The sequence below is a fragment of the Anabrus simplex genome, chromosome 5, assembly GCF_040414725.1.
Source record: "Anabrus simplex isolate iqAnaSimp1 chromosome 5, ASM4041472v1, whole genome shotgun sequence".
NCBI lineage: Eukaryota > Metazoa > Arthropoda > Insecta > Orthoptera > Tettigoniidae > Anabrus > Anabrus simplex.
Window position 1 is genome coordinate 81,641,171 of NC_090269.1, and position 16,280 is coordinate 81,657,450.

Here is a 16,280-nt window from a genome sequence, read left to right on the forward strand (position 1 = left end):
TGATCACCCGGTGGAACTCATGGTTTAAAAGTGTTGAGTACCTTGGAGAATATCTTAATGATCTGGTAGACTTTGTTGAAACTATTGAAGACGAGAGTGTTGCTGTGAACTATTTAAAAGCCTTGACCCCAAATGAAGTAACAAAAATTCATAACCTAGCTATTTTTCTTGTTAAGCACTGCTCAAAATGTTGTAACTTGCTGCTCACATTAGAGAGTTCCAACATGCCGTTAATTCATATACTTAAGTCTAAGCTTAGTGACCTTTCAAAGGGCTTTAAATTACTAGAGGATGCAAAAAAAAATTTTTTTTTTAGACAACCTCGGATAAACTTTCCAAACTACCAAAACAAATGCAGATGCAGTTAACATCTTTGTTTCAATCTGTAGGTAGAGCAAGCCTGAAAAAGCTGAACCAATGAATAGAGTTAGACACAGGAAAGTTTATCATTTCTTCTCTCCGTAAACTGTTTGATCCAAAAAGCATATGGAAGGGGATTTAGAAAATGATGAATTCTCATCTAGTAAAGCAAATTCTCGTCTTACGAGAACTTTCAACGTCAGAATACCTTGAACCATACACTGTGTTTAGGGTTCTAGTTACTTGTTCATGTAGAGCGGGTAGAGATATTGATGTGATAGCCATTCTTCTTTCCCTGAAACCAGAATATGAGCATTTTGTGGAAGCTGCAGTGAAGGCTTTATGGATCCCAGTCAGTAATGTTGATAGTGAGAGGGCCTTCTCAACGTACTGTAATGTAATGTTTGACAGGAGAACAGCTCTGACTCCCAGTAATATAGAACTCACGGTATCTCTGTCTTCTTCAGACTGATATGCAATTTACATACTTAGGCTAGGTCATACTTGTTAGGATGACAGCTGATACAATTTTTTCAAACTTCCATGCTTTGATATAATGTGTAATACTGTATGTGTTTTAAGCAAAAGTGTAACTCGTGTATTTATATACTTATGCAAAAATACAACGTTGTTATACTGCAAATATGCTATCAACTAAGTTATTGGTTTACTTTTTATAGCTGGAAAGTGGAAATCAAATTTAGCAAAATTATTGATGAAATAAAATAAAAGTAGCTAAAAATATACCGAAATAACTGTTTAAAATGACAAAATTGGGCAAAAATTTTCAACACAAATAGGTGTCTAATCATAGCACATATTTTAGAATACAATACTCTATTGTAGGATTATCAGGTTGAATATAAGGAATTAAGTGACTGATTGACCCGAACAGGATTCATTTCGATGATTCATTCCTGCGATGTCACCATATAAGTGTCACGTTAAGCTATCTTTAATATGTGATGTGAAATCTCCATCAACGGCATGCAGCTATTGCTCCCAAAAAATACGTTTGATCTGAGTTTACGCCAATATTCTTCATGACCTCAAAATATTTCATATTCTTTCACGAAATCATCGTAGCAACATATTCATTCAGTTTCTTCGTTATTATTCTCTTATATCATAGTTTCATAACTCTCTCTTTCTCTCCATTTCATATCTCTTCGAATTATATCACATATTCATCTCAAATATGTCCTATCAACATATAAGTAACTCCTTTCTCATTTAAATGCATCCTCGGATCATGAACTTCAGTTACAACAGTAACATGTCTTCATATTGTTTTTATATCCATATCTAACTTCCTATCAATTACGTGTGACGACATAACCTTCACATATTACAGACATATCCTACATTTCTTTTAAAATATTACTGTATTCTGCAACGCCCAAGGACATACACAACAATAAACACATATGAAATGACAAAATGAGCACAAGACACAAAATATTTACCATTGGGGGCAGCAGCATTAAATTTTCCGACGTGGAGGGCCAGAACATAAAGGATAAGAGGGCAGGATCTTAACTTACTACTTGAGAGGTTGCCAGGTCAATATCGCTAACTACTAAATGAAAGCGAAATTAAAATTCAGTAAATCAAATTTTACTTAAAAATTCGGAAAAGAATTATTTATGAATGATACTTGAATTAAGATTTATAACTTTCTGCAATGTATTGAAAAATAAACAAAATTAAGAACGAATAATTTAATGATAAAATACATTATTTAAATTATGCATTAAAAATCTATTTTTAAAATACAGTAATTAAAATTATGAGTGTTCACTCAGATAACAATGTAAAATAATTCTTACAATGTAATAAAATAAGCAAGTCGAAGAACTTATACAAAAAAGAACATTCATGCAAATAAGAAACACATTTCTATTTTTAAAATAATTAAAATTGTGAAAACACAGTCAGATTACAAACTAAAGTAACTCTTACAGTACCGAGAAATAAGCAGTCTGCAGCTCGCATCAGAATCAATAAATCACAAATGTTAAAACGGATCCGTGCGTTAAAAATTAATTACACCACTGGCCAGTTTTTTGTAGGTAGGTATACTACAATTAATCTCACTAAACTGAAATTTGTTTCCAGTCCCTCTACGTAAACACTTCAATCATCCCAGAAACACGGTAACACACACAGTTTTAAAAGCAACGCAAGCAAATCCAATATTCCATGCATAAATAATTAAATGAACAGACAAGAGAATTGCAGGAAACCAAATTAAAATATCTCCTAAATTAGTTACAAATTGCGAAGGGAAACAGAATTAAAATTCCACAGTTAACTGAACAATCATGTACACGATGAAGCCTACAGTTTGCCAAGCCAAGCCAACATCAACCATAAAACAACAGGCAAGGCCCACACAAAATTAGAGTACAGGGAGATAAGATAAATGACACGCAATAATGAAAGAAAAAAAGAAGACACTGACGTGAATAGTCTGAGGAGCGTCAACGTAAGTATCTTTAATCAATGGGAGAAACAAATTTCAGTTCCCTACAAGCACGATATTACAATAATAATATAATATAGTATTTGAATTTGTCATCACGTCCAACAAAATGTTGATAAGAGGACAAAAATGCCAGTTAGTAAATTTAAATTTTAGGAGGCCCTGGAAAAGGGCAATGTGCGAATAAGACAGGAAATAACCATCCCATTAAGGAGTTAAAGAATTATCCCATTACAAAAATTATACTAGCACACAGCATCATCCAATACATAGATAACAGTGCAATAGATACGACAACTATGAACCAGGAAAAGTAGAAGGAAATTCACCAACCAAAATTAATAATAATAATCACAATAACATTCAGAAACAAAGATATCACAACGATAATCTCGATTAAATGAAATGAATGGAATAATTTGCCTCTCATCCACGCATATACCGAGTACTAGAATTACTCCATAATTAATTATAATTTGGATATAGAATTTTATAAAAATTTTGTTACATTTTAATAGCTTGAAGATTCAAATTATATCATTAAAATGTCCGATACAGAAGAAATCCCAGTTTAATTTAATGAATAAACGGTGGCCGACATGTTCATTAAAGGTAGGCGTAATTTCAATTACGGTTGCAAAGTTGACTTAAAACAATTCTGACAGCGTTCCCGAAACTTCCCACATTATTATTCTTCTCCAAATAATCGGCAGTAGAACAGTTTCAAAACAATTAAGAAGATACTTGTACTTACATCCTTGGGTGTCCAATTTAATATAATCCGATAGCTTACGTTGTTAGGTCATTTTGCAATGAAGTGCACTCACTCAGTTATTCCGGTCACACTAATACTAAAGAACGGTACCTAGGAAATACATTTAAACACAAATTACACTACAACTAAGGCAAACGCCCTAGTTCACATGGCTATCAGCCTGGAGTATCACATTGTATTCCACCAAATCTCAATCGCATCTTCCACGGGACACCGCTAGTAATAGCTTCCATGATGGCGCTTGGTTACCAACTGACTAGCTTGCAGCCAGCAAGAAGCACACGTGCAAATCAACTAGCTTATTGAGCGAATGAAAAAAATCGAAGCTACCGACGCAGCAGTAGCAGATTACATATTTAAATAGGCATAGATCAGTCACATAAATTAATGGCAATTCAAACAATGGGTGATTATGGTAGATAAACTCCCCACACACAAATACATATGTCCAATAAATGAGGGTAGCCTTAATTCTTGTCACATATTCTATTCCTAATCATTGCCTTCATATCATGGCAAATTCTGATATGATCTATAACATTATTGAAATAACGCTGATATCTACTTAAGTCACTTTCGCTATCGTTTGGATTGTCTAGTTTCTTCTGATGAGTACTTAACTCCATCACAACATTCGCATATTATCAAATCTCTTGCGATAACTTAACCTACATTGGTTTATTTCGAAGATTCAGTCGACCTATTCCCTACTCAACAAGATGGAACTCTACATTACATGTTACCTAGCTGTTATGTTAATGTGATATGAAACTTAACTTCTTTCCTTTAAGCAGTTGGGAACATTGGTTTTGGTCCTCTGTCGGCTGCGATCAGGCTCCATAGAGTCGTTAACGGGAACATCACTCTCTCCTTCGGTCATCTCGATTGGCATGGCCCCGAACAGTCATCCTTCTGCTTCTTAGAAAATCATCTTGAGCTTGTCTTGTGCATTAAATGGAATCAAGTACATATATGACATCATCTGGGACATTATGACAAATACTAAGACTGCTAACATTAATATGTTGTCTGTAGTCAGGTTTAATATTGGCTTTTCTTTAAATATGAGACAGATTCCCAAGATGTGTACTGTAGTCTTATCTTCTTCTAATGGCTATTAATTGCTAGTTGGATTAATATTTGTAGGTAAGATAAGGGTTTATTCTGCCCAAAAGCAGTTCCGAACCTCCGCAGAGGTGTGCCTGAGCCGGAGTTTACGTACGGTAGTGTGGCCAGTTCCTTTCCGCTCCTCCATTCCCTTACCCCCCCCCCACAAACAGCCCGTGGCAACCCATCCAAATCTTGACCACGCCCAGTGTTGCTTAACTTCAGAGATCTCACGGGATCCGGTGTTTCAACACAGCTATGGCCGTTGGCAATATTTGTAGCTGTTGCGTTAAAATTGTTTTCTCATTTTCCAAGCCAAGGCTTGTTCAGTGCCTTCTTCTCTGTGTATGGCTTACTTAATCCTTCTTATTTCTTGCGTATTTGACGCAACTATATTATTTATGTTGATATATAATGCGTATTTTAAACGTATAAAGGCTTAGAGTAACTTCTTTTCTTCTGTCCTTTATATGTCTTAATATTATATCGCTAATATTTCTTCTTACGGAAGCTGCTGGTGCTGAGTAATGACATTTGGAGCACAACTAATGTCTGAGTGTATGAAAGGTGTTGCTCATAGGATCAGTCGTGCTGCAGTGGCACCTTCTGGTCCAGTGAGGAAAGCAATGGCAAACTACCTCACTCCTCATTTTGCCTAGTACGCCTCATTTGGGCTCTGCCATTTGTTTTTGCAGTTTCCCTATAACTGCATAGCCTTTGGTGGTGCTATTTGAGGATCCAACCAGCCTCTGGGCTGATGACCTAACAGACAGACAGACAGACAGACAGACAGACAGACATAGGATTTGCATCCATTAACTAGCCGTATGCATTCTTTTGTGTATTTTTCTTCAGTGTTAGGCGCATCAGTTTTGAACTTTTTCTTGACATGTGCACTGCCATCATGATTGTAACTGTTTCCTTATTTCCGCGATGCTGTTTTCTTTGACATCAAGAATTTATGTGTTGTATCTAACTCCATTACGGGAAATCACGAGTAAATCGATGCTGCGGAAATGCTTCGAGAACAATGGAATAGTACAGTGGACTCTGACGTTATCATGGCCAAGCCTACTACAGATACTGTCAATGCTGCTGGCGAGCAAGAAGAAGAAGATTCCCAACAAGAATAGTTGAAGCTGCCTTCTTCTGTACCGTCAGCAGACCAGGCATTAAGTGCAGTAGCTATTCTTTGGTCCTACATACAAAGTTAGTCAAATGTAAATTTTTCACAGCAATAAATGATGTTGAAAAGTATGTGGGGGAAAAAAGTAGATTAACCGTGAAAAACAGAAGAAACTAACAGATTTTTTCCAAAGGTGTTAACTGTACTAGATGTACTGCATTCTGTCTTCTATAAACTTACTATAATAAGGGTTATAATTAAAGTGATGCCGTAAAATATGAGAGTTTATTTGTATATTTTTAAATGTTGTTAAAAATGCTGTATTCAGATTATTCCATAGATCACATGATTCAATTATTTGCTACACATGCTTGGAGATGGTATTCTCTATACCTTGAAATTTCAATTACTCAAAATAAAATTTAGCTCCGAAGCTGATTCGAGATATCAAGGTTCCACTGTAATAACTAAAAGTATAAATCATATTGTAGCTCTTTGATGTTACATCTGAAGTAAACAACTCTACTAGTATTATTTGTTTCTGTAGTAAGGAATTCTCTAAAAGATGCTACATCTGCAATAATACACTCCAAGATGGTGCACGCCACCCTAATGTTATCTACGGAAGTGCAGTCATCAATTCTGAAATAATCGGAATCACTTTCGACTATGATATATGAAGTCATGTTCACTGTCTAAGACCTAAATATTTGAGTATTTCAGATTCGTTCAGACTTGGTCCATTCAGTGAAAGAAAAGCCGACACTGGCGCACGTAGCAGAGGGACAATAAAAATATATGTACTGTAATTATGTTTTAGGAAAAAAATAGCGAACACAGTAAACACTAGCAAAATTTAAGAAAACCTCTAAACTGAAATAATCATACTAATGTATTGGTAAGTAAAAAAAAAAAAAAAAAATTTGAACTGCCATAACATTTGAACATTTGAATGTATTTGTTGTTGCTCATGGTGTTGCCATCTGCGATGGGGAGAGAGAAAAGGGGGGAGGGGGGGAGTTGGCTTCTTGGAGCAGAAAGTTTAGAGAATATAACTTAACTATGAGGTACCGTGGCAGTGAAAATGAGTTCAATATCCATCAGTGTAACCCCACACTTCAAAGAGGGAGAATTGAATATGTGAAAATCTGTAGCTACTTTGGATGTGTTGTCTGCAGTAATGGGAATGTTAAACTACAAGTACAAAATAGGGCCCTAAAAATCCAACTTCTTCTACCACTCTAGTCTGGGGCAGTGCATTTCCTTTAAGGGCAGAACAGACGATGATCGAGCAAGTTGGCTGTGCAGTTAGGGTCACGCACCTGTGAGCTTGCGTTTGGGAGATAGTGGGTTTGAACCCCACTGTCGGCAGTCTTGAAGGTGGTTTTCCGTGTTTTCCCATTTTCACACCTGGCAAATGCTGGAGCTGTATGTTAATTATGGCCACGGCTACTTCCTTCTCACTCCTTGTCCTTTCCTGTACCATCATCGCCAAAAGACTTACCTGTGTCAGTGCGATGCCAAGCAAAATTGTAAAAAGAAAAGAAAAAAGACAATGTTCAAATCATACCTCCTGTGAATCATGACATACAGCAGCCCTCTCTTATACTTCACCACAACATTAAAATTATACAATTATGTAGTAGAAATAGTAAAATTTACAAGAAGTTATGAATTCGAACCCCACTGTTGGCAGCTCTGAAGATGGTTTTCCGTGGTTTCCCATTTTCACACCAGTCAAATGCTGGGGCTGTACCTAATTTAAGGCCACGCCTGCTTCCTTCCTACTCCTAGCACTTTCCTATCCCATCGTTGCCATAAGACCTATCTGCATCGGTGTGATGTAAAGCAAGTAGGAGCCCGACGACACAAATTTTCATGGCAACATTGAATTGATCTGTGTCACATAGTGGACGTTGTCAGACGATTTACATTGATCATGGCACTAACTTCGTGGGAGCCGAGAAGGAACTTCAAGAATATCTCGACTCAGAAGGAACGAGAAATGAAGTCCAGAACCTGTCCAACAATGAAGACATCGAGTGGAGATTCATCCCTCCAAGAGCGCCACACTTTGGAGGCCTTTGGGATGCAGCTGTCAAATCTTTTAAGCATCATCACAGATGTGTTATGGGTACGTTATGTCCTTCCTTTGAGGAATTAACTACTTCTCCAATAGAAACTTGAACTCCAGATCCCTCATCCCTCTCTCATTCGATCCTAATGATCTTGAAGTTCTTACTCCTGGCCCTTTTTTAATTGGCACAGCTATATCCAGTTTACCTCAGCCAGGGGCCGATGACCTAGATGTTAGGCCCCTTTAAAACAACATTCATGATAATAATAATAATAATAATAATAATAATAATAATAATAATAATAATAATCATCATCATCATCATCATCATCATCATCATCTTTACTTCAGCCAGATCTAAGTATGTAAAGCTTAGCTTGTCTGAATGGGAGATTCTGCAGCTACAACTTCAGATATTTTGGTCCAGGTGGTCCACCGAGTATTTTCACCACCTGCAGCAGCAGGCTAAATGGTCCAGTTCTTCCTCAAGTGTGTCGGCTAGCGCACTTGTCATTCTCAAGGAAGACAACCTACACCCGCTCCCCTGCATTGGAACGTCGCAGTGATCGAACAAGTTCGTCATGGTGACAGATTGGTTCATGTGGCAACCATCTGCAAAGCCAAGGGACTGTTTAAATGGCACATTGTGAAATAGTGCCCTTTTCCAGAAGCAACAGGGTGCAGTTTAATTTAATGTTCCGTAGCATTTTCAGTCTTGCCTATTTCAGTGTTAAACATTCAATGTAATCATCTATAGATTTTTTTCTTTCTCGAACAGACATTTGAATTATAGTGCAGTGATTTATTTGCTGTCATTCATGGTTCTGTTACATCATACTTAGAAGTGGCCGGTATGTTCAGTCACAGCCGACTCCATCCAACGCTCTACAGCACTCTATGGCGGACTTAATTTTCAGTTACTCTAGGCAATGTGTTTGTGTGTGTGGGTTTTTTTTGTTTTAGTAATGACAGTAAATGTACTTACACAAGATCATGTTCTAATTAATATATACACTCCACTTAATTTTGCACTCCTGATTTGCTGGGGACCCTAATTCACGTATTATTCAGTATGCTTTCACTTCGTATCAACACAGAGCAATAATTCTGAAAGAAACTGTTCAAAAAGAAAACTGGAATCTTTTCCTTTTATTATTGGCTTTAAGGGCGATGGAAATTATCTACCTTTAGCTCCTAGGAAATGGTTTTGCCGAGATACAGACAATAAATTGGCCGCAGATGTGTTACGAGGTTAGAGTCACGACATTCACCTGAAGATAAAATGAGAAACAACAGAAAATATTTCAGGTACGACCAATGGTGGGAATGGTGCTTATAGTAGTAAAACATGAATCACTTGCACGATAATGCATTCTAAACAAAAAGCATTCATTCTAATTAGAACAGAATGCAGTACTTCAGGCTTTGGTATTTATTATTTTTTTTAAATCATCGAACCATGTATGTATAATCTGCACCCAGATAATCAGAAGTTTCTTGTATTTTCATTGCCTCATGTGGTATGTTATTGTACATTGATTTTATACTTTTTGTGGGTATGAATGTGAACATATAGGAAAATTACATTGTGTCCAAAAGATAGGCCCATGCCATTTGCCATTATGTCTGGCAGATTTAAACAAATTCCTTTTGTGTTTCTTTATGCGAGTCCCAATGGACTAACATGTTTCTCCAGAACGCCTTGCTAAAGTAGCTTTTGTCTTGTATTTGTGGAGTATCTTAGCAATCTCTGATGTAAAGCTGTGTTGCTGGGACATGTAATTCCTGACAAATGAAAGCAGCTATGTGGTTCAAAAATATTACTTGTAGTGTGAGAAATACTATATTTACTTGCATGTTAGACCTCCCTGGCCTTTCAGAACAAAGAACATTTAAAAAAATTAAGCCCTCAAATTAGACTTCCTAAACAGCTCGTCAAAGAAGAGCAGTAGTTCCATTTTGTAGCAGTGTCTTATCCCTCTCCATTCTGTTTTAAATCTTTTCCAATCCGATATCCTTCCTGATGTCCTCATTTCTTACTCTGTCCTTTCTTGTCTTTGCTATCATACATCTTAAAAAATTCATTTCACTGGCCTGGATTATTGGGCAGTATTACATTTTATACACCACCTCTTTACACTTCATTGGTACTTCCTTCCTCCACACCTGGTTTCTCACACTCTGGTAGAATGCTTTTCCCTGTTGAATCCTTTTACTGATCTCCATGTCCAGCTCTGCATCCTGCATCAGCCAATTTAAGTTTCCCCCTTTATTTTATGAAGTATTATTTAATTAAAGTAGGAGAAGAATTTTTAAACCTATATACTGTAGGTCAAAATGGGATAGTAATGTTGGTGTGTGCCCTGTGTTGGTAGTGCTCACAGCCAACAGCTGTCTTGCCTCACTTTCTCCTCACATTCCGTTCTAGACTGTCCCCCCACCACATATGCCTGCCTACAGTTGTGAATACCGCCTTAAAATGGACTAACTAAAAATTAGATCCTTTAAACTTGTTTCAGCTTAAAAATACAAAAGAAAATGTTGAAATATAACTTTGTACTGTTCCCTTGTTAGCAATTCAAGAATATACTCAGAATGTGTATTTATCACAGTCTTGTTTACATTGAAGTGGTGCGGTGACTATGTTGATTTTGTGTTAAGATCTTGGACGTGTCCATATCATTGTATTCAGGTTTGATTATTAGTCAAAGTATTTTATTATTCTTTGTTTCAGTTGTTCCGCAAAGACTTAATCAGTGCCATGAAACTGCCAGACTCAGAACCGTTATCACCTGATGAATACTGGGTCATTACTGACCAATGGAAGCAGGAATGGGAACGAGGAGTGCAGGTGCCAGTCAATCCAGACTCCTTGCCACAGCCATCAGTTACAGTGAATCAGACCAGCTCAGTGGGAAGAGGTCACGAGTTCAAGTTGTGAGTAGTATATGCAATACTTTTCAACCAGTAATTATGTCATTGTTTGATGCCTTTCATTGATAGGTGAACTGTGCGAGAACAGGTAGTAGTTCAGTAGGATTTTGAGGAAGTATATATAGGAATACATATAGGAAGTAAATTACACGGGTGATTCTGACAGTAAGCAAATTATCACAAAAATAATTGACTCTATTTCAGACATTTGACCTTAAGGTTACCTACAAGCTGATGACGCCTTTTAACAAGGAGCGAAACATGAGTATATAGTATTATGTAGATTTCACCCACGGAGCATGTGGCTTGTATTGAACAGGTGGCGATAATAGAATAATTTTTTTTTTTTTTTGTGATAATTTGCTTATAGTCAGCTTCAATATGGACCAATCATGAGAATTGTCACTTGTGATTCTGACAGTTCATTCAAGAATAGAATAGGAAGTTTGTTTCAGGAATGTGCCCACTGGAAAGATAGAAACAGATTTTGAAACGTTTATGGGAGAAGTGCGTACAGAAAACAGTATTGATGCATATGAGTGTACAAGTGGAATAATGCCAAAAGATATTGAATCCCTTTGGATATAGTAGTGAGAATCAAAAACGAGATGTGCTCATAGATTTTTCTCCGGGACACACGCAATCCAAAATGAAAAATATGGAGATTTATTATCATTTATATATTTATTTATTTGTTTGGGGAGATAGAAGAACTAAATCAACTACATGCGAATGGAAAATGCATATTATAAATGATCTACTGTGGGGAAAAAAAGGCCGTTAGTACGGGTGGCTGGTGAACGAAGATTACGAAATTTTGAAACTGGGTGGTCAGCTACAGTTGAACCTAAATACAGTAGAAGTCCGTTATAGCGAGAGTTCATAACAGTGAAAAATTTACTCGTTATAATGGATTGCCGTTATATCCGATTTTTTGTTAAAGTCGGGAAAACCCCCATATACATTGAAATCAGTATGAAACTACAGTCAGCTTGCACAAAACTTGCATTTTCGCGATTATATCCACTCTACGGCTTACTTGTTTGTTATTTTTCGAAATCTGATATTACGTGAAAGTGTATGTTTAATTTCATTCTGAAAAATTATCAGTCTTAAAAGTGCTTTGTAAAATCACTGTACACATTTTAGACTATTTTTAGATGCTGAATATTGGCTTTAGTTATGGCGTATTATTTTTCGGCTGCACAATTATACTCTAATTCAGCGGGTTTAATAATCATTAACTTATAATTGGCATCATAATATCGAAGAGAACCCGTTGAAAATTTGCCGGCAATACCTATTTCATGCATCTCTACAATACGACGATCCATTAGGAAAATATTCTTGCTTACAATAAAACTGTTACTTTCACTCAGCGTCAAATATAACTGGCTGCCGCTACACGCACGTCTCACTTGCCGGCTTCAGCCAACTTCAGCGGCTAGCGATGTATAGGCCTAATCGTGAATGTTGAAGGTCAACGAACGATTTTATTGCGCTGCGGTATGACAATTCTGCCCTTGCGTTTTTTGTGCACATACCTCATAATTTCATCTGCGATGTCTTTAAAGTGTCCATGTTGCAGACCACTGAATGCATTTTTGTGTAGTACGCATTTTTAAGCTGTCCTTGTCTTCACGCTAACGCCGAATATTGGCTTTAATTAGGCCTATGCCGTATTTTCTTTCGGCTGCACGATTATTCTACATTTCCGAGTGTTTAATAACCATTAACTTATAATTATCATAATATCGACAAGCACCCGTTGAATATTTGCCGGCAATATCTGTTCCACGTATATTTACAGTATGATGATCCATCACGAAAATATTCCTGGTATCTATAAAACTTAATTTTACTAAGCGTCAGGTAGAGTGGACGCGCTATAACTCTGCTACTGAGTAGCCATGGCCTTTCTAAGAATTCGAAGGCTCGCATTTTTTATGCCATTCTGCAGATTTGAGAAATGATTGTGTAGAGAGGCTAATATTACGTAATTGTCTCTTCACTATTTCCCGAGATCCAGCGACGTTACACATAGGCACTGAACAACCGGTCTCCGCGGGCTAGCGATGTACCTATAATAAAGAGATGGTCGTTTACTGTTAACGAGTTTTGTGTGCACGCGGGGGGTTGGAAATGTAGCACCGTGGTTACTACGGTAGTTGCCAAGACCGCGAATGCAAGACGACCCTTGATGTTTCACATGATATTCTGAGGAAAAAAATTGTCGTCTTGGATTCGGAGAAATACGGTATCACTCCAGAGGCTTCTGCGGCAAACATTTCAGTTTTCTTCTTCAAACGGTATCGCCTAACCTAACCATATATGTATCATGAAAACGTATTTCAAATGCATGTAGAGAAATGATAACCTCCTCACTAAAATTTACATGAGAATAGCCATTCCGAAATTTAACTATCCTCTGAAATCAGTGATGTACTCTGCCATATCTAGAGGTGTATCATATACTTACTTAATTTCAGTATATAACATTAAAATTAAGAAACCATTTACTTGAGCCTTTATTTTGAACGAGTTAACAACTGCAATCGGCCACGTTATTTACGCATTTATTATGAAAACAAGTTATCCTCTTTCATTTCAAATTTCCTTTAGAAAACAGCAGTTGACTCGTATTACTAATCAACTCCAATATCGCCTTCGAATGTCGACGGGAGAGCTCGCAAATGTACATAGCAAGAAAACTATACCGTACCGAAGGTGATTGATCACATTTTGTGGCAAACATTTCAGTGTTCGTATTCAAACAGTGTGACCTAACTTAACTTAACCGTACTATATTTATTGTGAATACTTACGTTTTTCTAGTGCCAGTAGAAAATACCCTTCTCGCTATAAATTTATATGATAATAGCCTTTCTGAAATTAAACAGACGCAAGAAAATAAAAACTAACCTCTGAAATCAATGAAGCATGCTGCCTTTTATTGAGGTGTATTCCATCCTTATTGCAGTATATAGCATTAAAATTAAGCAATCGTTTCCTCATCCTTTATTTTTAACGAGTTAACAGCTGTTATCGGGCACGTTATTTACGCATTTATTACGCAAAAAGTTCTCTTTTATTTTGAATTTTCTTTATGGAGCAGCAGTTGATGGGTATTACTAATCGACTCCGACATCGCCTTCGAATGTCGACAGGAGAACTCGCTAGTGGACATAGTGAGGAAACGATTCCGAAGGAGATCGATCGCTTGCAAGATAATCGCTGGAGTGCATAAATATCGGTAACGGAAAAAATCACTCGTAATGACCAGTGATAGGGTCTCACTGTAACCGAAGGATAATACATTAATATAGGAATGTTGAAGGGACCGACAAAAATTGTCGTTATATCGGGGTTCTCGTTATATGCCGTACTCGCTATAGCGGACTTCTACTGTATATTAAAAGTAGCATGTAATACATACATACAGTAAGTAGGCTATTTTAAACGTACTGTAGAATGACATTTTCTTTCCACGTAAGTTCAAACTTTCCAAACAAATTTCGAAGTTAGGTGACAAGATTTCTCAAGCTAATACAGTTTTAACTGGACAAATATCTCAAGTGTACACGCAGGTTTACAAAGTAGAACAGTGCCTAGAATAAAAAATTTAAACCATAGGTGATAAATTTTCGCAGATCAATTCCCAAATTAGTGACAGTGACGTCAGCAACCAATTTAACGCAGCAGATACCGGACATCAGGTCAAAACTAGGGCAGGTTGAGCAGATCGATAGTAGGGTAAGCCAGCTGTAAGGGGACATCTCAGACCTCAAGGAGGAGACAACAGGTTGAGGGAAGAATTTCTGCTGTCAAGGGAAATTTTGGAAGCCGTATCTCTGTTGTTGAGGGAAATTTTGGGAGCTGCATTTCTGCTATTGAAGGACGTTAGAAAACTGGATCTGACCATCAAGTGAGATGTTCAGAATATGAGAGAGACCATCCTTCTCGTGGTAGAAGCTAGATTAACTCAAACAGGACCTATCACCACACTTTCAACCCCCTCAAACCTAACCGGCAATAGTCCCGAAGGTGATTAAAGAGAGCCTTCCAGATTTCCACGAGAGACTGGAAGAGAACCCGACTAGCTTCATCGAGGGATCGGTCAGTCTAGTAGGAAGGACTAATCTACTGGAGGACATCTTCGTTCAATTCATCACATCGCAGTTAAGGGGGCAAGTTGCTAGTTGGTGCAATAACTTGAAGGGATTGAACTTAAACTGGACTGACTTCAAGAGGGAATTCCTTGCTAGGTTTAATTCTGAAGGGGTGAAGAGCTCTGTGAAAAGGAAGCTATTGACTGATGCACAACCTACCGGCAAGAGAGCTAGCGTGTTCGTCCTCCAGAATAACCCAGCTCTTCAAGCGGCTGCAACCTGAAGGAAACGAGAATGAGATCTTACCAGGCATCGTAGAGCTACTCCCCGACAAGATTAGACCCCTAGTGAAAGTATCCCAACTGAGGTCCTTTGATGATCTGCGTAGAATCATTGCCCAGTTGGAAGAAGAACACAAGAGTAAAGCCATGGAACAGACCAGCTAGGTTAGGAAATGCTATCATTGAGTAAGAACGAGACACCTGAAAAACAAATGCCCAACCTTGGCGTCGGGAGTGGGGGCTGGGACCAGGAACAGGAAACTGCCTCATGACCCAGAGACAAGCAGCTCTGGACAAGTAGGAAAGGGATTGGTCTGATTGTGAGCAGAACAGACCAACCTCACCCAGCTATCATCTTCAGCCAAATAAGCCACTCATTTGTAAATGGGACTGTTGCCAGATTACTACCGCCTATGAAGTCTCACCATCTCAGAATGGTAGTGGGAGCAGCGGACGGGGTAACCTATTCCATCCAAGGACAGACTAACCTAACCGCTAAATGTATGGACCTGCCCATTGTAGTTAACATTGCAGTGATTCAGAACTTAGTACCTGACATTATATTAGGTCATGACTTTTTGGTAGAATACAAGGTGGTCCTAGACTATGCACCTCATGAAGTCTTTTTGGGAATAGCAGGCGTCTGAGGGTCGCCTGGCATGATGGAAATTCCTGTACTCGCAGTGATGTGGAAGTCGACATAGACCTGGGATACATCCAGTTAACGCATCTTCAACCAAGTGAAGAAGAGGAGCTTAGACACGCTTTAAAGTACTTTCCAGAAGTCATCACCAATAAAATAGGATGGACTACCACTGTGACGCTCACCATTGAGTGCAGCACTTCCTCACCCATCAGGCAACGCCCATATCCAATCAACCCGGATAACCCCAACTTCGTCGTTCAAATGATTCAACAGATGGAAGGGTAAGGTCTCATCAAACCCTCTACATCCTGTTGTGCTTCACCTATCTTCCTACCGGAGAAGAATGGGGAGTATCGACTGTGTGTGGACTTCCACAAGTT

At 37.9% G+C, this 16,280-nt stretch overlaps 1 protein-coding gene across 1 annotated transcript in view; it reads left to right on the plus strand.

Moving 5' to 3' along the window:
* The window catches only part of rno (rhinoceros), a 306,578-nt gene that overhangs the window by 120,890 nt on the left and 169,408 nt on the right, over nucleotides 1-16,280 (plus strand). The window contains exon 5 of the mRNA XM_067146977.2: nucleotides 10,665-10,867. Within this exon, the coding sequence (XP_067003078.2) occupies nucleotides 10,665-10,867 (203 nt within the window). The remainder of the gene's footprint in view (nucleotides 1-10,664; nucleotides 10,868-16,280) is intronic.